Source organism: Callospermophilus lateralis, chromosome 1 (genome assembly GCF_048772815.1).
Source record: "Callospermophilus lateralis isolate mCalLat2 chromosome 1, mCalLat2.hap1, whole genome shotgun sequence".
Taxonomy (NCBI): Eukaryota; Metazoa; Chordata; class Mammalia; order Rodentia; family Sciuridae; genus Callospermophilus; species Callospermophilus lateralis.
The window spans coordinates 115,731,472-115,753,839 of record NC_135305.1 but is presented as its reverse complement, the minus strand read 5'-3'; the positions used below and the strand labels follow the sequence as shown (position 1 = coordinate 115,753,839).

Here is a 22,368-nt window from a genome sequence, read left to right as displayed (position 1 = left end):
CGCTGGGGCGCAGCGCACCCGCCGCCGGGCAGGGGAGCCGCGCCTTTCCCCCGACCCTCCGCTCCAATCCCGGCGCCTGCCGCCTCCCCAGCCCCGCTGCTTCCTCGGCTCGGGGGCCGGTACCGACGATGCCGAGCAGAGCCTCTAGACCTCCGACCCGCTGAAGAAGCAGCAGCCGCTCGCTCGGGGCCGGCGGGGACTGTGCGAGCGGATCGTGCTCGGCCGAGGCTCGGGCTGCCGGGCGCAGGGACTCCGGGGGGAGGGGGGAGGGCCTCTCGGTCGGTGCCCCCACGCCAGCCGCGGCTTTTCAGGGTCTCCCTCCCGGCCCTTAGCAGCTCCGCGCGGACTCCGGGAGGCTGCGGGCGGCGTCCTGGGGCTCCCCCACCGACCCGAGCGGACTTAAGAAGGTGATTGCTCGGCTTTCCCAACCCCCTTCCCGCCCCGTCTCCCCCACTTAACTTTTTGTCTACGTTCGCCCGCGGCCCGGTCCTCTCCCCGCAAACCCACCCGCGGCTGTGCCAACCGCCTGGGGCATGGGCCCCCCAACGCGGCTCCTGGAGGCCCCGCGGCCTCGCAAGATGTGAGAGGCCCGCCCCGGGCAGATCCAGAGCTTCGGGAGAGGAGCTGAGAGCCCCCAGCCTCCCCACGCCTGGCGAGGTGGCGGTGCGCGCTGCGCCCCCGCGGTGCCGAGCGTCCCGGAGCGCCCAATCCTGGGCTGGAACGAGTAGCTGGCCGGAGGCGCGCCGCGGAGAGCAAGCTGTCATGCCCTATTGATCCCCCCCTTGCCCCCCGCCAAGTATGTTTGGGCTGGACCAATTCGAGCCCCAGATCAACAGCAGGAACGCTGGCCAGGGCGAGAGGAACTTTAACGAGACCGGACTGAGCATGAATGCCCACTTTAAGGCTCCTGCTTTTCACACAGGGGGGCCCCCTGGCCCCGTGGACCCTGCCATGAGCGCGCTGGGCGAGCCCCCGATCTTGGGCATGAACATGGAGCCATACGGTTTCCACGCACGGGGCCACTCGGAGTTGCACGCAGGGGGGCTGCAGGCGCAGCCTGTGCACGGCTTCTTCGGCGGTCAGCAGCCTCACCATGGGCACCCGGGAGGCCACCACCCCCACCAGCATCACCCCCACTTCGGGGGCAACTTCGGCGGCCCGGACCCGGGGGCCTCGTGCCTGCACGGGGGTCGCCTGCTTGGCTACGGAGGCGCGGCCGGCGGCCTGGGCAGCCAGCCGCCCTTCGCAGAGGGCTATGAGCACATGGCGGAGAGCCAGGGGCCGGAGAGCTTCGGCCCGCAGCGACCTGGAAACCTCCCGGACTTCCACAGTTCGGGTGCCTCGGGCCACGCCGTGCCTGCCCCATGCCTGCCGCTGGACCAGAGCCCTAACCGGGCCGCATCTTTCCACGGCCTGCCCGCCTCCAACGGCTCCGATTCCCACAGTCTGGAGCCCCGGAGGGTGACGAACCAAGGAACCGTCGACTCCCTGGAATACAATTACGCGGGCGAGGCGCCCTCGGGACATTTTGACATGTTTTCGCCCTCCGACTCCGAGGGGCAGCTGCCTCATTATGCAGCGGGTCGTCAGGTTCCCGGGGGCGCTTTCCCGGCTGCCTCGGCCATGCCCAGAGCCGCGGGCATGGTGGGCTTGTCCAAAATGCACGCCCAGCCACCGCAGCCGCCACCGCAGCAGCCACCGCCGCAGCCACAGCAGCATGGCGTGTTCTTCGAGAGGTTTGGCGGGGCCCGGAAGATGCCTGTGGGTCTGGAGCCCGGGGTTGGCTCTAGGCACCCCTTAATGCAGCCTCCCCAGCAGGCCCCGCCACCCCCGCAGCAGCAGCCCCCGCAGCAACCGCAACAGCAGCAGCAGCCTCCGCCACCCGGGCTTCTGGTCCGACAAAATTCCTGCCCGCCTGCTCTCCCGCGGCCCCAGCAGGGCGAGGCTGGCACGCCCAGCGGAGGCCTGCAGGACGGGGGTCCCATGCTGCCCAGCCAGCACGCGCAGTTCGAGTATCCCATCCACCGGCTGGAGAACCGGAGCATGCACCCTTATTCCGAGCCTGTTTTCAACATGCAGCATCCCCCTCCGCAGCAGGCGCCCAACCAGCGGCTGCAGCATTTCGACGCGCCCCCCTACATGAACATGGCCAAGAGGCCGCGCTTCGACTTCCCGGGCAGCGCAGGAGTGGACCGCTGTGCTTCGTGGAATGGTAGCATGCACAACGGCGCTCTGGACAACCACCTCTCGCCCTCCGCCTACCCGGGCCTCCCCGGCGAGTTCACTCCTCCTGTGCCCGACAGCTTCCCCTCCGGGCCTCCCTTGCAGCACCCAGCCCCCCCGGACCACCAGTCCCTGCAGCAGCAGCAGCAGCAGCAGCAGCAACAGCAACAGCAACAGCAACAGCAGCAGCAGCAGCAGCAGCAACAACAGCAACAGCAGCAGCAGCAGCAGCAACAGCGCCAAAATGCGGCCCTCATGATTAAACAGATGGCTTCGCGGAATCAGCAGCAGCGGCTGCGCCAACCCAGCCTGGCCCAGCTAGGCCACCCAGGGGACGTGGGCCAGGGTGGCCTAGTCCACGGCGGTCCGGTGGGTGGCTTGGCTCAGCCGAACTTTGAGCGCGAAGGCGGCAGCGCGGGTACGGGGCGCCTGGGCACCTTTGAGCAGCAGGCGCCGCACTTGGCACAGGAGAGCGCGTGGTTCCCAGGCCCACACCCGCCGCCAGGAGACCTGCTGCCCCGCAGGATGGGTGGTTCCGGCCTGCCCACTGACTGTGGTCCGCATGACCCCAGCCTGGCGCCTCCCCCTCCGCCCGGGGGCTCTGGGGTGTTGTTCCGGGGCCCTCTGCAGGAGCCGCTGAGGATGCCCGGGGAGGGCCACGTGCCGGCGCTGTCCTCGCCGGGCCTCCAGTTCGGGGGCAGCCTGGCTGGCCTGGGCCAGTTGCAGTCGCCTGGGGCCGGGGTGGGGCTGCCCAGCGCTCCTTCGGATCGCCGGCCCCCGCCGCCGGACTTCGCTGCGCCAGCCCTTGGGGGCCAGCCGGGCTTTCCGTTTGGCCCAGGGAGCCGGCAGGCCACTCCGCACAGCGGTCCCGGCGTGAACTCACCCCCAAACGCAGGCGGGGGCGGCGGCAGCTCCGGCGGCGGCGGCGGGGGCGCTTACCCGCAGCAGCCGGATTTCCAGCCCAGCCAGCGCACCTCGGCCAGCAAGCTGGGCGCGCTCTCTTTGGGCTCCTTCAATAAACCCAGCTCCAAGGACAACCTGTTTGGCCAAAGCTGCCTGGCTGCGCTCTCCACGGCTTGCCAGAACATGATCGCCAGCCTCGGGGCCCCCAACCTCAACGTGACCTTCAACAAGAAGAACCCCCCCGAGGGCAAGAGGAAACTGAGCCAGAACGAGGCCGACGGCACGGCCATGGCGGGCAACCCGGGCTCGGATTACTTCCCGGGGGGCACTGCTCCTGGGGCCCCAGGACCCGGAGGTCCATCGGGGACCAGTAGCAGCGGCTCCAAAGCCGCGGGGCCGCCAAACCCGCCCAGCCAGGGGGACGGCACCAGCCTCTCTCCCAACTACACCCTAGAATCAACGTCGGGGAACGACGGCAAGCCGGTCCCCGGGGGAGGTGGCCGGGGTCGGGGTCGCAGAAAAAGGGACAGTGGTCACGTGAGTCCTGGGACCTTCTTCGACAAGTACTCAGCGGCTCCGGACAGCGGGGGCGCGCCTGGGGTGAGCCCAGGACAGCAGCAGGCTCCAGGCGCGGCCGTCGGGGGAAGCTCTGTGAGCGACACGCGCGGGGCGCCCACGCCCCACGAGAAGGCACTTACGTCGCCGTCGTGGGGGAAGGGGGCGGAGTTGCTTCTGGGGGACCAGCAGGACCTCATGGCGTCCCTGGACGGTGGGGCCAAATCGGACGGTAGTTCACCGCACGTGGGTGAGTTCGCCTCGGACGAGGTGAGCACCAGCTATGCCAACGAGGACGAGGTGTCGTCCAGTTCCGACAACCCCCCGGCCCTGGCCAAAGCCAGCAGGAGTCCCCTGGTGACCGGCTCGCCCAAACTCCCTCCTCGAGGGGTGGGCGCCGGGGAACACGGACCCAAGGCGCCCCCGCCCCCACTCGGCCTGGGTATCATGTCTACCTCTTCCTCGACCCCCGACAGCTACGGCGGGGGCGGGGGCACCGGCCATCCGGGCACGCCGGGCCTGGAGCAGGTCCGGACCCCCACGAGCAGCAGCGGTGCGCCCCCACCCGACGAGATCCACCCCCTGGAGATCCTCCAGGCGCAGATCCAGCTACAGAGGCAGCAGTTCAGCATCTCCGAGGACCAGCCCCTGGGGCTTAAGGGTGGCAAGAAGGGCGAGTGTGCCGTCGGGGCCTCAGGTGGGCAGAATGGAGACAGCGAGCTGGGCAGCTGCTGCTCGGAGGCGGTCAAGAGCGCCATGAGCACCATCGACCTGGACTCACTGATGGCAGAGCACAGCGCCACCTGGTACATGCCACCTGAAAAGACCCTGGTGGACGGCGCGGACGAGGATAAGACGCTGGCGCCCTGGGAGAAGGCCAAACCCCAGAACCCCAACAGCAAAGAAGGTATATGCGCACGCGCTCCCTCTCCTTTCCGGGTGACCCGCCCCCTCCGCTGGGCAGGCCTTAGCCCCCGCCTCTCGGGTCCCTCAGGGCTTGGAGGGCGCAGGGCCCAACTCAGAGCTGGGTACCCCTCCTTTGGTTATACCAAGAGCCGAGGGGACGCCCACCACCAGGTGCTGCCAGGTAGATTCTGTCTCCGCAAGATGGTAAGAACTTAGATGTCACCCTCTGGGGAATCTTTGTAGAGTCACAGGCACTAACCCTCTGCCCCCAGCCCCCCACTTCTAACTGGGCCATCGTGCAGTGCTCAGAGAAGCAGGCCACTTCTTCTTCACACCAAGACCCCCCTTCACCCTCCACATTCAGGCTGGTGTCCCTTCTTCGGAGTTGTGTGTGTGTCCCCTTTCCTGGCAGGACACCTGGAAAGTTCTGTCCGGGCCTCCCCACCTTTTCCTAGTTAGCCAGCCTCGGCTCTCAGGTGACGGCATCTTCACAGAAAAAGTTGCCAACCTTGGTGTGGGGCAGCGTCAGGCAGAGACAAGGCCTCGCTGGACATCAGCTCCTAAATGAATAGCTGTTTTGTCCTCTTCTTAACTATCAGAGTTTCACTGGAAAACAGCCCAAACCTGGAGACCTGGCTGGCTGCAGGAGGCAGGCCACCTCCCCAGGAGACCTCTCCTTGACATGTGACGGCAGTGTCCTGGGGCTGGGGTGAGGTCTGCTTGGCAGAGACCAGACCCTTCCATTAGGAGATCATTTGTGGATGGGGATATGTATATATATTCCTAAGACACAAAGGACCCGCGTTTGTCAATATCTCGCTTGGCTTTGGTGACAGATGTCCGGTCCCACTTCTCCTTAGCATTCTAAGCACCCCTCTCACCAGGCCTGGAGGCCTTAAGGTGGGAGGGGCGGGGGCTGGTCCTTGGAGCCCTGTTCCCGCTAAAGTAGTAGCAGTTCTTTCAGCCTAAAGATGCCCGGGCCATGATGGGTCTCCATTTTATTTTAATGAGGCTTTATTAGAAAAATAGAGCAAGTAGTTTCTTAAAATTAGGTAACACCAGCCTCCTCCTCCTCCTCCTCCTCCTTTTTTAAAAATTTCTTCACCTTTTTTCTTTGAAGCCCTAGTGGAATTCCTTGGGTTTCACAGGGTGGAGTATATCCATGGTGTCAGGAGCTGGTGACTCAGTGCTGCCCTTTAAAACAAGGTGCCCTGATCCTTGGTCTGGCTTGGAGTTTTTTCCCTTCTCCTTCCTTAGCCCATGTCCCCATGTCTGGCCATCTCTTGCCCCTGGGTTTTGGGTGAGGGTCAGTTTGGAAAGGGGGAGGGGACGGGAGCGGGTCCCAGAGCGAGGTGGTCAGAACTGGGGATTTGGAGGCGCCCATGGCGGAGGACGACGTCCCCCTAGGTTTTCCCGTTCCTGAATGAGGAGGCCCTGGCTGGCTTTTCTCTTTGTTCCCCGTCCCTGCCCAGCCTGGGACGCAGGGACGCGCGCTCTCATTTGAAGCCTGGTGTTTAGCATGCAGGGCAGACGCCGGCCGCCGGGCATGGGCATTCTGCAGGCTGCTCCCAGGCAGGGCCGCAAATTGGTTAGTTGGGGACCCTGGGCCTTTTTTTTTCTTCTTCCCCTTTCCTCCTTTTTAAAATGGAGTTGGACACGGCATTCTGCTGGCCGCACCCCCTCCCCCTTTTCTCTTTTATTTTCTTGTACACAACATCTCGATCTGGCCCGATCGATAGCTGGTTAGCACAAATCTCGGCCCCTGTCACTTCTACCTGGCCTGGCCTGGCTGCCCCTCCCCCTCGCTGCTCCCCCACCCTTCAGTAATCAGGAACATATTGGTCAAAATGGGTGAGAAAAGTTAAAAAGAAAAAAAAAAACACACCCCCCACAGTCACCCAATTTAGAGAATCAGTAAAGAAAACCAGTGGCACTTCCCATCCCTGGTAAAGGGCCCTACTAGGTGGAGAAGTCTGCGGTGGCTTTAATGAGATTTTTCTATGTTTAGCGGCTCTCCCTGCCCAGCCGCTGCCATCCCTTCCTTCACTGGGAAGGGGCTGAGAGGCAGCCTGGGAAGGAAGGAATGTCACTAGAGAATGTTTTGTTTTGTTTGCTTCGTTATCACAGATGAGAAAAAATATTTGGGGGGAACATACTCTGGTCCCCTTAGGCTGGAGGGTCCCCTCTGGGCGGCCCGAGGCCCTCCCCTGTGTTTGAGGAGACAGGGGGCTTCCTCAGGGACCCGAGGGGCTGGCCGCCTTCTAGGCACGTTGGGGACACCCACTTGACCTCCTTTGTTTTCTCTGGAGGAGGCAGGGGCTGAGGCTCTTGGCGCTCCTGTGGCCTTGGGGCTGCTAGTTGAGGCTTTATAAGGTACCTGCCTCCCGGCTGCTCCCTTCCTGCTAGTAAATAAGGATGATTAAACTTTTCATTATGATAACACCCTCCAGTCCCATCTGCACGCGGCGTATAAATAGGTGCGTTGAGCTTTCCACAGGCCCCCGAGTCCCTAGACTGAAAATCAGAGTGAAGTGCCACTTTGAAATAGAGTCAGGGGAAAAAAAAATTAAAGCAAAAAACCATTCTGCTTTTCCTTAATCAGCGTGCCCCGGGTCCCCTCAGCCAGTGTCTCTGCGTCTACCTTGTCCGGGTTCCAGGCCAGCAAGCCCTCTGCTCGCCCTCCCACCCCCGTGGAAGCAGAGCCCATTTTTGTAATGATATTTTATTTTGTCACACCGTAAAACACGCCAGTACTAATGTGATTAAATATTAACACCGTTTCTGAAATTCCCCGCTCCGATGACAAAATACTAGTCGGTATTTAACAAAATGATCCGTGCTCGGATTGGAGGAACGAATCCTTGTTCAGAACTGTGCAGGACGTGTAGCCAGGGGGACGTGCCCGGAGTGTCTTATGGGCTTGTGATGTCCTTCGCAGGGGAGGAAACTTGATTGGCAAGTTGTAGGTCTGGAAGCATCTGGGCCAGAATCGCATGTGATTTCACGATTTCTTAAACCAGGAGAGCAAGCCTCTGGAATCCGCCTCCCCTGACTTCCTCCCCGACCCACCCAACAACTTTTATATAATGAGACTCTGCATCTGATCCTGAGGTGGCACAAAGTTGGGGTGGGGGAAGGGTGAGATGATCCTGGGGGGGAAACTAGCCTGAGTTTGGACCCGTTCAACAGGGGGGTGTGAACTGAAGAATACTTTGCAGGATCCACCACCTGTCTTGGTGAGGGGGGTGTGTGTGTGTGGCTCTGGAGGAAATTCCAGAAGAGAGAAAGAAAAATCAGGGTAGAATAGAGACCGTGGATGTGAAGTTGGAAAAAATGATGCATTTCAAAATTCTGAGCTAAACGCCTGCACTCATTCCTGCCAGACCCCCTTTCAGTTGGGAGTCCTCCGTCTTCAGACCCAGGGCGGCCTAGAAGGGTCCTTCCCACACACTGACACCGGAGTGATGTCAGGGTCTGCTCTCCGTCCCTGATCTGGCCCTTTTTGGAAGTCTGATGTTTTTCCAGGGATGTGGGAGAAAATTTTTGGAATGTCATGCTTCTCTCCCAGCGTTCCAGAAGGAACAGAGTCAGGCAGGCCTGAGAAAGACAGGCGGGCGGTGAATTTCTTCCAACGTGGGGCAGGGAGGGTAGAGGTCCCAGCCTCCCAGCCCAGAGCTGTTTTTCTGAGCCCCCCCCCATCCTCCCCACACCAGGCAGAGAATTTTTAAGGCTCACATTCTCAAACTTGCTTGGGGAGGGCCAGGGACACCAGAGTCCCCGCTTCCCGGGAGATCACCCAGCGCGCATGCCTTCCTGTGACTTTTGTGCCTCTGGAAGATGTAACCCAAAACTTCGCAGGTGTTAATCAGGGCTGATGTAAACAGATAGGGGCTCCCTTTGTGCAGCTGACTTGGGGAGCCACTCCCTGGCTCGCCTCGGCCATCCAACTACTGTTCCTTGGTGCTTATTCAATATTTCATGGCTGACATAAACCTGTCTTCTTGATCCGCCTCCCGACATAAAACCCCAACCCAGAATACATCTGCGATTCTATATTTCTACTAAATATTAATAAAGGACAATGATGTTTTAAGGGGCTGAAGCTTAGCGGGGTTGAACTTCTCGTGGTTTCTGCTACTGAAATTTTCTGCCTGTTTGGATTTTCCGTATCCACCACTTTCTCCTGGGCCATACGTGCCTGGACATTCTCCTCCCTCTACTGACAGACGACTTTTCGTAGACGGCCAGTCTTTCTCGGGATAGCTTCCTCTCCTATAAATTTCATTTCGATTTCTTGGGAGGCCCCTCCAGACCGGAAGCAGGAGACTGTTGGAATGTTCTCCTATTTTATTGAGGGATCTAGGAAAGACGCGTGGGTTGGTTAATCTAATTTCGCTCTCTAGCAATGAAATTCTATGATTCCTGATATGATTTTGTTTGCCTGATAGAGGTATTTAAATTTCCACAAAGAATCTCAATAGGTCCTGAAAATAGGGTTCCTCTCGCCAAGAAGTTACTCGATACCCTCCGCTGATAGAAAATAGACATCTTTAATAAACAGCCCGGGAGGGCCAGGTGAAACTGGAGGAGGCCCGGTCTTCCCACCGTGGCAGGGCAGAGTCGCTGGGATTTCACGGGATCTCCTAAACTCGCTCTGTGCCGCAAAATTGAGCAAACCACTGGTGGCCCCTTTCTCTCCACTTGAGTGACAATGACGTTGGATTGTGTTCCTTGCTCAGGGGAGCGATCTGCGTTACCGAAAGTGTTTAGGAGATAAATGCTCTCAGTCAGGAATCCTGTATTTACCTCTGTTTGGTTAATTTTAGAGATTAAAAGGCTGAAGCTTTATATAATAGGATCAAGTGTCTGGGGAACATGTGAGGACAGGCAGGCCTTCCCGGCACATCGCATCGGGAAAACTCCCAAATCCTCCCACGGCCAGGGGTCCTCCATTTATTGGGGGACCCCCGTCATGGGTCTGTGCACCTTCTGTCCTTTTCTGGACCCCCAACCCCTGCACCCCGTCTCTGTTCCACCCGGGTTTTGGGTCTACAGGGGCCGGAGGAGCCCGGCTTCCTCATCTGGACCCAAGTCAGGGGTTGGCCTTGCTGGGGATCGTGTTTGTGTTGGGACAGTGTCTATTTTTAGGTGTGTCCCGGGTGGACAGATTTGAGCGTGGGATTTGGTGGCTCTTGGTGGAGATGTTGACTGTATATGCGGGTGTGATGGAGAAGAGGGACAGTCCGAGGACACTTGGCAAGTTTCCCCGCCTTCTCACGCACACGAGAGCCAGCAAAGTGGTCTACGGGGGGCTGGCTTGAGAGAGTATGGCCCAGGAGGGTGGCAGGTCAGGGGTCAGCAGGGAAGAACAGGGCCCTGAGCAGTTTAGTAGGTGAAGGACCCCCGCACCCCGCCCCCTGGTCCCCCCTCAGCATCCCACGCAGGCCCGGCCGAGTGTATTTCCATGAGATCTGAAGTCGCTCTTCAACTTCACCCTGAATCTGCTTCCCCAAAGGCGACCGGGGAAGCCAGCTAACCCTCCAGTCTCAATGGCCTTAGCTGACAGTTTCTGATTCTGCAAAAGGACTGAATGAGCGCAAGTCCTAAAAATAGAGGGAGGATTTTGAAGATCCTAATTACAAAATCTCGGCCTCCCAAGCCGCGGGAGACTTTGATCTGGGGTATTTCGGGAGCAGACGCTTGCTCCCCCTCGCTGGGTTTTGTGCCCGAGCGTGCGTGGGGCTGGTGGAGGTGTCTGTGGCTGGGATCAGCCACGCTCGTTTCCCCGCAAGGGCAGGAATCTCTGGGAACCGGTGGTCCCCGCCCCCAGCCTCCCCCCGAGTTGTGGGAAGCCGCTTCTCCCGTATGGAAATGCCTCTCTTGTATTGTGATCTTTTGGTACCAACGACAACGCTGGGCTTTGGAATTAGTCATGGCCCTGCCTGCGGGGACCCTCCGTGTCCTGATGCACAGAAGCCCGGCCTGCATTCCCTAGCTCCGTGCCACTCAGGGTCCCCGAGAAGCCACACATGGGACTTGAGGGAGAAGCTGGTTCTGGGCTCCTGGCCCATGTCCTGGCCCAGTGTGAGAGTGGCCCAGTCATTTGCTACATCTGCAGAGAACATGCAGCTGAGACGCGACCTCACTGGGGGCCTGTGGCTCCAGAGGCTGTGGGAGAGCTGATGGTTAGTGAGCAAACCCCAAACTTATTTTGTGTCCAGGATTGAAAAGCAAACTTAAGTTTTTTTTTTTTTTTTGGTGTAGGGGGTTACCAGAGGTCGAACTCAGGGGCACTCAGCCACTGAGCCCCACCCCCAGCCCTATTCTGTGTTTTATTTAGAGACAGGGCCTCACTGAGTTGCTCAGGGCCTCGCTGTGGCTGAGGCTGGCTTTGAACTCGCGATCCTCCTGCCTCAGCCTCCTGAGCCGCTGGGATGACAGGCGTGCACCCCTGCGCCCATGTAAACTTAAGTTTGATCTTCCTGGGTGTGTGTGAGGGTTTTTGAAGGACATAGGTGTGATGGTCAGGGCCTGCTTTGTTTCCTGGCCTGAATTTTAATCAGCGGCCTCAGGAAGTGGAGTCGGCTTCCCGAACACTGCCCAGGAGGGGACCCGGCCACAGTGTCCCCAGGTCTTACAGGGCGCGTTCCCAGGGGTTCCCACTTAGGGCCTCACAAGGCCATCTTGGAGCCACACGGTGAGTGACACTCTGGCACGCAGCACCCCAAGTTCCCGCTCTCCCTGTTGGCTGAGAAGGCTGTGAGTCCGCATAATCACTGCTTCCTCGCAAAGCCGATCAGAGAGCGGACTTTATGGCAACCGCGTGCGAGGCCGTCCACGATTTATACATCATCGGGGGACCCAGACGCCCTTTAAACCTGAGGCAATTGAATTTAACAGTTCGGAGCTTCTTAGCACATTCCTGCCGGCTCTCTCTGGAGGTCCCAGAAGGGGCATCTTACATGGAATGAATTGGTCCAAAAGAAGGAAGGGGGAGAAAACCAAAACCACCAATAAATGTCTCCATACAACCTCCGTCGCGGGGGCGGGAAGCAGGTTTGACGTTCTTGTCTTACAAGCTCCGACGCCCAGCGCACTCCTGTGACCCCGCTTTCCCTAGAGGTGGTGGGATCAGCCGTGTGAATCGAAGCCTCTGTCTTCTTTCCCATCTCTGACTGCTCTGTGGAAGGTTCTGGAACTCTCTCAAAATGCCTGCTCCTGGGGTTCTGGTCCCTCTGTTGCCTGGGTTTCCCAGGGTGCGGTCTGGGCTTGCTGGCCTTTGGTTTGGGTGACTCAGGTATAGCAGAAAAAGGGTTTGAGGAAATGGTCCCCTTGGGTGAAGGGGTGCTGGGGACTCGGCACCCCGAGGGTCTTTGTCAAGCTGGGTGTTTCAGAGACATCGGGGAGAACCACGGCCTGTTTTCTCTTCCACGTCTCAAAAACCCGCCGCAGTCCTCAGACACCCGACGCCCTGGCTGCCTTCATTGGACACTAACTTGGTGGCATCCCTGTGGCTTTCTTAAATTTAAAAAAAATTTTTTTCCTGCTTCCTGTTCCAGGGGCCTCTCCTGTGACCACCAAGTGGCCCTCAGATGCGTTCGATCGTGAAGATTTAAAATTACTTTTTCCTTCTCCGTGTGAGACAACTCTCTAAAAAGAGCCTTTGAACACTAACTTTTCATTTGTCCAGCACAAGTGGTTCCCAACTTTAAGGACAAATGACACCATCTGGGGCCTTTCTGACTTCCCTGGCTTTGGGTGGTGTGACGGGGAAGTGGGTCTGTCCCGCGTTGAGGGCCCGTGTGCTTGTCTGGCTGTCCTGGTTGGATTTGGGAGCCCCCGGAACGTGAGGTGACAGCTAATGAGTGAACTTCACACTCACACTCCCTCCCTCCCTCTCTCTCTCTCTCTCACACACACACACAGCTTAGCTCATCCAGGCAGCAGGGCCGGGTGAGATGTCACAAAAAGATATGACCCTTTTCAGTTAAGGGAGACCCTGTTTGCAGACGCCCTGGGCCCTGGAACACAAGCATTGTGCGTGATTGGCACCGACCACCAGGGCTGCAGCCCCTCTTCAGGACCGTCCTAGGATCAGAGGCGGTGGGGCGTCTGCACAGAACAGCCTGCTTAGAAATTCCCAGGAGGCAGAAGGCAGGGGGAGAGAAGCGCCCCTGCCCCCAGCTAGGGAGACTGGGTGGAGGTTGGGTGCCACTGATTTTCTTAGGTGCTGGGATGAATGGACCTGGGAGGAGTAGGTCCATAAGAGTCAGGGGTTCTCAACCTTGGGGTTTAGAAGTGGAAAATAATGTCTAACCGTGAGGCACCGCCGACACCTCTGGTCAAGTCGTGGCGGGTGGCTCAGGGCTGAAACTTTTTGTCTGGGTTTACTCCCCTGGAGCTGGGGACTCCCAAAGGACCACATTCCTGGGGGAAATAAATAGGACCAGATCGCACCGCCCGGTGGTCCCCTCAGCAACCCCGGCCTGTTTCTGTTGAGCTAGTGGCCGAGGCAGGCGGTCAGGGTGATGAAGGGACCCAAATGAGTCCCCCCAGAAACGTGGCCCACTCCTGCAGAGGCGTGGCCCCTCCGGCCTGCTGCAGACGCACATCCAGTGTTGAAGATGTGCCCAGATCTTTCCATCAAAGAGCGGGAGGGGAAAGGAGTGACCTTTCCCCTGGTGACCTGCAAGGTGACCGCTGGAGCCTCTCCCTCAGCACCGAACCCTTCAGGGACAGTCACGGGCCCTGCAGGCAGCTCCCACCTCTTGGAACGGAACGTGCCCGAGCTGGTCTCCTGCTCAATGCGTACCTCCATATACCTCCATATACCTCCATATACCTCCATATACCTCCATATACCTCCATATACACACATTTCTTTTTTCTTTTTCCGAATGGCAGGTAAAAAGGGAACCCAAGCAGACAGACTCAGCACGGGGAAGGTCTCCCTGACTCAGATCAGCCACCACGAGGAACCGAACCCCAGGGCCTCAGGCTTCAGTAGCGACTCCATTGGCTGAAAACAAATGGACCCCTTCCGTCCCCCACTCTGCGACTCTGGGTGGCGGCTTAGCGCTGGGCGGGAGGCCGGGGATCACAATCAGGCTTTTTAAAAATGGAAGCGATTTCGCGATCCCTCCGCCGTGACTCTTTCCAGATCCCGGGGCGTCCAGCTCGGGGTGCCCGCGGGTGTAGCCGCGCACGCGCACACGCACCGCCCCTCGCAGGCCGGAGAAGCCCCGTAAGGAATGCAGAGACCCCCCGCAGCCCCAGCGTCTGCTCCTACAAAGTTTGGGCCCCGTCGGGGTGGGGGGGGGGGTGGAAGCGTCTTGATCTCCGTGGGGCAGTTTTGGCGCATTTGTGATCCGGCTAGGGCCTGTGGAATGCGCTGGTGCCTTTGGCTCTTGGGGTCAGTTTTGGTGAGTCCGCGTTTATCCGGTGCCCAGGGTGCGGAGGCTCCTGGCTGGGGTTAGGTGCGCGTGCGCCTGCGTGGGGACCCTTCCCCGGGAGCACGGTCCCCCAGGCTCGGTTCCCACCGGCTCCCCAGGAAGAGGGGGCCAGGGCCGCCTTGGGCCACCTCTTGTCGCGGAGGAGGGCTTAGCCCGGCCGCCGAGCAGACCCAGCCCCCCAGATCCCCGGAGGCAGCCGGAGCAGCGGGCTCCCTTCTGGTCCCTTGGTCCTTGGAGTGTCCCAGCATCAGTGCTCAATGCGCCGGGAGCCGAGCGCCTGCGGGCACGGGGGGGGGGGGGGGGTGTCCGAGTGGGGGGCATGTGTCGCGCCACTTTTAAGCTCGGCGTGGTGTGACTGGCCAAGAAGGAAGGAAAGGTGCTCAGGTCTCCGGAGCTGGGGCGGACAAGGGGCAGCCGGCTTTGGCCTTGGCTATCACCGGCCTCCAGAGGGGAGCTGTGTCCCTGGGACGCGGGACCCTGCCGCCGGGCTCTCTGGCTGCCCCCTCTTCTTCCACGGGCTCTGCACGGCCCTGCCGCAGCCTGTCTGCCTCCGGGGGGTGACTCAGACTCTGCTTTGTGGAATCGCCCCACGCCAGAGCAACCCCGGGCCTGGTGGCGAGCCAGGGTCCCCAGCCCCACACCGTGGCCCCGGCCGCCTCCTGGCAGAGGGAGCCCCGCGGGCCGGGTGCTCTGGGCCCGGAGCCAGCGGCCACCAACTCCGAGGACACGGGCGTTTGGAGAGACGAGGGGACAGTGTCCTTTTTACGTGGCTCCTGAGGTCTAATGGGCGTCGGTGTCGGTCTTGAATTGGGAGAGGGTCTGATCCAGCATTCGCCCCAGCGTCCCTTCCGGCAAGCACAGCTCCCCAGCTGGTCACTACGTCTTCCAGAAGCTTCTCTGGGGACACAGCAGGGTGGGAGGGACGGCGGCGGGGCACACCTGTTACCTGGATCAGCAGTGACGGTGACATTTCTGGGCTCCTGGTTTTCCAGGGAGAATTTATGGGCCAGACGCGCCGGAAGCCAGAAGCCAGAGGCGTTTCTGCTCCTGGCAGCGACACCCCCGGAGCCCCACGCCCAGCACCCGTCCCAGCCCCTGCCTCCCTTAATGAATTAATTTAGCTCCGACAGTTGGTATTAAGTAGCTATTTTGGGAACCAAGGGAGAGAGAGCTGAAAGACTTTTTTTATAAAGCATTTTTTTTTGGGGGGGGGGGGGGAAGTAGTGCATTTTGAAGTTTGAGATGACTTGGAGCCTGGGCGCCTGCCCCGTCCCCACCTGTGACTTGACTTCTCCTTGCAGAGTCCCCCCCCTCCTCCTCCCTTTTTGTTCTCTTCTGTGGGTAAGAATGGCGGGCTCAGCACCCAGGGTGTGCACACTGTGAGAACCTGGGGATCAGTCTCACTTTTTCCAGGGAGAGGAACTCGGTCTAATGGGAACATAGCCCCGTGTTCTCCTGGTGTGTGGCTTTCAAGCTTAAAAGTAGTTTGTTTTCAAGATCCCGAGTTTATCCCTTGCCTTTTTTTTTTTTTTTTTGGTACCAGGGATTGAACCCAGGGCCACTCGACCCCTGAGCCCCTCCCCCAGCCCTATTTTGAATTTTATTTAGAGACAGGGCCTCGCTGAGCTGCTTAGTGCCTCACCATTGCGGAGGCTGGCTTTGAACTCTCCATCCTCCTGCCTCAGCCTCCCCAGCCGCTGGGGTGGTAGGCCTGCACCACGGTTCAGGACTGAAACATTTCCTTTGAACTTAAAAAGTCTTTTCCTTTCTTGTCAGTAAGCCCCCCTCCCCGCCCCAGCAATATTTATCTCTTCCTTAAAAAAGGACCGTGGTCCCGTGGCCGAGGTGCCCTTGGACTCCCAGGGCTTATGTCGGAAACGTGTCCAGGGTGGCTCAGCCCTGGCTGGGCTGTCCTGTGCGCATGGCAGCGGGGCCTATGACAGGGAGTCAAAGAAGATTGTCAATGGCTTATGCAGAAAAACCATTTAGATAAAAAAGCAATTTTCCCTTCTGCATAAAAGTGCTAAGAATTAATAGCACATTCTTTCTAAATGGGTATTTTTATATTATATTTTCCCCCTAATGAAATTCTTTTCCCAAACAGAAATATGTTTCATTTTAAACTTTAGAGTCAAATTGATGTGTTGTGGAGCCGGCAGGAGCCTGGGTCCCGGGTGGAGCGAGGCCCTGCCCTCCAGGCTCTGAGTCTTGAGGATGGTCTGGAGGCCGCGGGAGGTTCTGGCCTTGGCCGTCCTTGGAGACGGGTCTTCCCACAGCGGGTCTGCCCCTGCCCCATCCCGTGGTGGGCTGAGGCTGTTTTTAACAGACAGACAGACTGGCCCTGGAACCTGAGCTGACTGTGCTGACCTGGACGGAGGCTCCCTCTGTCCTGGGGCGTTCCCATGATCCTCTGGGTGGGAGGCCCTCGCCCCCAGCCCCGGCGCCCTTCCTGCTCCCCTTTACATGGCAGCTGGGGAGAGGGCTGCTTTGGTCCCTCAAGGACCCACCAAGGGGCAGCTCCGCGGGTGCCCCGCCACCAGGGCCTGCCTCCGTGGGGGTTTGGGGAGGAGTGGAGATTCAGAACTTCTCAGAAGGCCTGCTCCGTGCAGCCTGGCCAAAGCCTGCAGCTGAGTGTCCTGGAACGTCTTTGGGAGCTCGCTGGGCGGTGTCTGCTGCCCAAGTTCCCCTGCCCGGGTGTGTGGACGTGGAGTCGTTTGGAAGCTTAGGTGTCTGGCTGCGGTGGATGAGCCCCCTAAAACACCTGCTTGCGGTTTTCACAGTGAAAATGGCACTCAGGTGAATGTTTAGGCAACATTCCTAACATTGGAAAGATTCTTCTTCCATCTCTGTGCCCTTCCACACGACATTTTCCAGCTACGAAAACTATGGCCCAGAGAGGGCAGGCAACTCCACGAGGGCCACACAGCAGAGCTGTAAAGTGAGGGAGGACTGGACTGTGCGCTCTTGGCTTTGACCTTCTCTTCCTGCTTCTTGACCCCCCTCCTTGGGAAGGTAGGATCTGATTTCTCCTGGCTCAACTTTGTGCAGACCAACGCCACATCTCTTTGGAAGGGGCCATGACACACAGCTGCGGATGGCAGCAGTACTTGTTCCCCTCGTTGTGCGGGTGATTCTTGACCTTGGGGAACACTTGACGGCACCACGTCTCACCAGAGGAGTGCTCCGGGTCTCAGCTCTGCTCTTGCCAGCAAGCTGCTCAGCTTGGTTTCCTCGTGGGGTGAGGGTCAGGCGCTGCCCTCCTCGAGGTTCTGTGAGTTGTAGCCAGCATTCTAATATGTGATAAAAGCACAGGTTCTGGAGCCGGCAACTCCCCTTCCCAGCTGTGTGACCTTGGGCTGGTGACTTCACCTCTCTGTGTTGTTTCCTCCAGGTGGAGAGGGTAATAATAGTTCTCCTGGGGATAGGAGGAGTCGCTGAGTTAGTGGTTATGTGAGTTGATACTCCCACCGGAGCCTGCCCAGCACAACACATGAATAAGGCCAGCACCAGCCTTTATTGACCACCTACTGTGTGCTAGGTATTTTGCCTATAAAACCTGGCCTCAGGGCCTTGCCCAGGACAGGGGATGGGGTGGTGGGGTCTAGCTCAAGTCACCCTCCCTGCAGCCTGGCTGTTGACCTGGCATGGGCCCTGAGGGGCAGGGGGACGGGTGGTGTGTCATCCCTTCTTGTTGGGGACACTCAGATCTGTCCCCGACGCTGGAGGGCCGGATGCTACCTGGAGAGCTCAGGCCGGGTCTCCGGGGCTGGGGCAGCCTGAGGTGGTTTCCTTCTGCCTGACAGCTCTCCCGAGGGCCGGTTCCCTGATGGGTGTGAGCCGCGTCCGTCATCTTGGAGGAGTTGGCGGGATGAGCTGGCCCCCGGCCTCCAAGCATTCTGCCAGGGGCCTGAGCCCCTGCATCTGGCTGGCCTCTTGGGCGGGGACTCAGGAACCCGCAGGCTTGGGCTGACCAGTGACAGGGAGGGAGGGAGGGGTTGAGACTGAGCCTCTGAGCCTCGGTCAGTCGGACGGTTAGGAGTCAAGCAGGCCTGGGTTTGGGTCCCAGTTCTGCTGCGTGACCTTGGGCTGCTGCATTCACCTCTCTGAGCCTCGGTTTAATGGTTACAGTCCCTGTGACTTCTCCAAGAGTAGCTTCTGGCGTCCTCTGGGTGGAGGCCTGGGTGCTGCTGGCTATCTCGTGATGCCCTCCCGTCACCACAGAGCCACCCAGACCTGGACAGCCGTAGTGCCAGCGTCCAGAAGCCCCCGGCTGGAGAGGGATGAGGGCGCTAGACGGGAAGTCATCTTCAAGGTCCGGTCGCCATGTCTGATAGAAAGTCCAGACTCAGTCCCCAGACACAGAGGAAGCGCCCGCCCGCCACGGGGTGAGGCCGGCTGCGGCGGGAGCCAGGAAGCAGCTGGAGACCCAGCCCCTGCTCTCAAGGGAGGGGACAGACAGCAGCTGAGGCTGATGTCACCGGTTGGGCAGGGCCAGGCAGAGCATTAGAAGGGGGTCTCTGGACAGGGCCACCCGGTCTCTGGGGGCGGTGATGTGGGGCCAGCCGGCTCTCTGGGGGACAGTAGTGTCCACCTGAAGTGTGTGCTGGTCCCCAGCGGCAGACCCTCCCATCAGGCTGATTCCAGGCTTCTGCAGCAACGGCAGCCCCCCCACCCCATCCCTGGGTCCCCAGATCTCTACCCTGGAGCCCGCTGTGTGGAGCTGCGCGGGAAGGGTGTGAGCCGAGGGAACAGCATGTGAGGGGTCCCTGAGGCAGGACTGAGCTGGCCCGATCCAGGAATGAACATGGGGTGCTGGGCGGGAGGAGAGAGTCCTGGTAGGCAGCACCCGACTGCTCAGGGCTTGTAGGCACCATCCGATGAGCAGGTTAGCTTTGATCTGGAGTGTGACGGGAGCCAGGACGCAGGGACCCGTGGCTCATAGTAGATGTGAAGTTAACAGTGGCTCAGCCACGTCCAAGAGAGAGTCTTCCCTCCCCCGACCCAGCTCCTCTTGGGTGGCAGAACTTTCCTGATAGCTTGGGGCACAGGTTAGGGAAGGGGACGTCCCTGCTAGCCGTCACGATGAGGTGCTCAGGGCCCCCAGATTGGGCCTCAGCCTGCCACAGGTGGTGAGGCCCGTCCTGCTTCTCCCTAGGCTGCGCAGGCTGCGATTTGTGGCCTTGTCCAGGGGACTCGGTGTCCTCCTTCCCCAGACCTTGCTTTGCAGGCCTGGCAGGAGTCACCCCCACGGGAACGTAGGGCCGGCTGGGACCAGCCCCGAGGGGCCTGCAGGTGGGACTCGGGCCACCCTGACCTGACATCCACCTTCTGGAAGTTTTCTTTGCTCTTCCTTCCTGGCCGCCTGGGTGGCAAAGAGCTTCTAGCAGGCTGTGGTCAGTGACCGTCAGACTGAGGCCCAGAGACGCAAAGTGAGTGTCCTAAGGCCACCCAGCGGGGGTGGCAGAGTGCTGTCTAGTCCTGTGCTGGGGCACCACGGCCTGAGGCGGGAGCCGTGGGCAGTCTGGGCCTCCCTCCCGGCAGTGGCCAGCCGGGCCCTGAGCTGGTCAAGTGTCTGCCATTAGCTTGTCCCAGGTGAAGGCGGCTGTCGGAACCCCGGGCCTGGGGACGGCGACGTGGTGGGATCGGCAGGATGGGGCCACCTCCCTGAGCCCGGGTCTGCTCGTCCGGCGTCTTGAAGGGGCCAGGGGTCAGGGAGTGGGGGCCGCGCTCCCATGTTGGCTGTGAGCCCAGTGGGCCTCCTGCCCGGGCCCAGGGATGCGGAGCTCGGCCACCCTGACGCCCTGCCCTCTCTGCCCCGAGACCCACAGGGCTGTGGGGCTGGCCAGGCCGGGGACCCCCACCCGCCTTCTGTGGGTCGAGCTCCCTGAGACGCTGTGGCCTGGGACAGCCACCACCCCGCTGGAGAGGGGCAGGCTGCAGCGTCAGAGCCCGTCCTGGGGGACCTGGGGGACCTGGGGGACCGCCCGCATCGGTCACCTGACTCCTGGCCATTGTGGTTGTCTCTGCGTCCTGGATCTTGGGGACCAGGATAGCAGGGCTGCAGCCTCCTGCTGCTGACCCCTGGCCACCCCGGCCTCGATCCCCCAGCTGTGATTCTGGGCAGGGGCAGGATTAAGGGGATAATGAAGAGCGCGGCCAGCACCTGGCACGTCCCGAATGCCCGCCGGCCTGGGCATGAACCGCCGCTCTCCAGCTCCTGGGCAGGGGGACGCGGACCTCCTGGGGGAGGGGTGGCCGTGGGAAGGTGGGGGGCGGCGTCCCTGCCGGCAGCGGGAGTCCTTCACGGGCCGCCTGGTTTCCCGTGGGCGGCAGGAGCGGTGCCTGGGTTGGGGTGGCCTCAGGTATGCGCTGGATTGGGCCGCGGGATGCTCAGGGGCCCTCGACCACGGAGCCGTGTCCCCAGACCTAGTTTGCATTTTATTTAGAGACAGGGTCTCCCTGGCTGCTCAGGGCCTTGCCGTGGCTGAGGCTGGCCTTGAACTTGCCATCCTCCTGCCTCAGCCTCCCCAGCCGGGATGACAGCGGGCCCCAGGCGCTCGGTGGCTGGAGGTTCTTGAGCTCATCTGCAGGATGAGTCTGAGGCAGGGACTGGACCCTCTGCAGAGCCTGAGAGCTCCCGGTCCCTGGGGTCCCCTGCGTGCTCCTTACATGGCGGCCTGGGTAGGGCGTGGAAGATGAGCCCCTAGGTAGGATGAGCGCTTCCTGAAACAGCTGGTGAGTGGCTACAGGAAGGTAGATGGAGCACCTTCTCCTCAGCCGGTTCCAGGACAAGCCAGGGCAGCTGGTCCCCAGGACGCCCCACGCGCTCCTGCCTCTCTCCTTGCGGGCCTGGGTCGCTGACGCCGGACAGACAGACCCCGCCTGGCTTCTCTTCTTCTTTAGATACCAGGGATTGGACCCAGGGGCGCTTCACCACAGAGCCCCGTCCCCAGCCCTTTTGGATATTTATGTAGAGACAGGGTCCCCCTGAGCTTCTCGGGGCCTCGCCACGGCTGAGGCTGGCCTTGAACTCGAGATCCTCCTGCCTCAGCCTCCCAAGCCACTGGGATGACAGGCGTGCGCCCCCGCCCCTCCACGCCCCGCTGGCTTTTCTTCTTGGGTTTCTCCCCAGATCTGCACCATGGTGGGCAAGAGCCCATGGGACCGGAGGTTTCTTCTCAGATTTTGTTTTTTTGGGGAAAAAAAGAAAAACCCTCTTCTGATTCCCCACCTCCATGGTTCGCTCAGAGTTTAACCAAACCAAAGTGGGGTGCCCAGGAGGCTCACGGGAAGCTGAACCCCCTGCCCGCCGGCGGTGGGTCCGAGGCAGGGTCCCCCGATCACGGTAAAGACCAGGCCAAAACTTCCTTTGCATTCCCCTTTTATTTCTGGAACAATCTGCTGGCTGGTTCCTTGGGGTCCCCCCACATTCTCTTTTTCGAAACAGAATCCATTCTTCACCCCAGATGACCAGGCCTGGAGTCCTTTTGCCTGGTCTGTGGTGTCCCCCTGGGTTGGTGGCGGGGACAGGCGTCCAGCTTCTGCTCTGGCAGCCTCCGGGGGAGACGGAGCGGGGTCAGGGGCAACCTCAAGGTCGGGGGGAGCCGGGCTGTGCCTCTGGGTCAGCGGCGCCCTCCCCGTGTCCCGCCACCTCCTCCCGGATCCTGTTGGCCCTGGTGGACTTGGGACCCTCCGTCTTGTGTTTGGTCATGATGATTCTTTAATGAGGTCGGACTGAGAACCCCGGGCCGCCCGGGCTGGAGGGCAATTAACCGGAGACCAACCTCTTAATTAGGGTTTCCCCTGCGCAAATCTCATTTGGAAAATTCCTTATCATCCCGGCTTTAACGACAGCGCGTCCCCGAGGCGGGACTGAGCCCCCCTGGGATCTCTAAGTGAGTCCCCCCAGAGGCCGCCGAGCCTCCCCCAGGAAGGGCTGCGAGAGGGACCCCCCTTCAGGGTTAATTAATCAGAAAATGTCGCGGAGCCTGCTGATTCGGGGAGCTTGGTCTGCCACCTTTTAATTCCCCGCCACCCCTTCTGCCTCCCTTCTGGGTCTTTCTTTTTCTTGGTGAGCTGAAGGGGATCTGCACCCCCGCCCCTCCCTCTCCCAACCTGTCTGTCTTTGTGCAAAGGTTCCATTTTTTTCCTTCCCTTTTTTAAATGCAAGTACAGCCCGGAGTGGAAATGTCAGGGGTCACTCTTCAGGCGGAGGGGCAGGGGGCCCGGGGCCACCTCAGCTGCTGTCTGTCCCCTTCCAGAGACCAGAGCTGGACTTAACCCTTTGGAGCCCAGCGCCCGCCCGCCTGCCCGCCCGGGAACACACGGC

General features: G+C 60.4%; 1 protein-coding gene across 1 annotated transcript in view; it reads left to right on the top strand.

Annotated features, from left to right (window-relative positions):
• Positions 1 to 75: 75 nt before the first annotated feature.
• The window catches only part of Mn1 (MN1 proto-oncogene, transcriptional regulator), a 38,856-nt gene continuing 16,563 nt past the window's right edge, over positions 76 to 22,368 (top strand). The window contains exon 1 of the mRNA XM_076837195.2: positions 76 to 4,588. Coding sequence (XP_076693310.2) covers positions 799 to 4,588 — 3,790 coding nt within the window. The 5' untranslated portion in view covers positions 76 to 798. The remainder of the gene's footprint in view (positions 4,589 to 22,368) is intronic.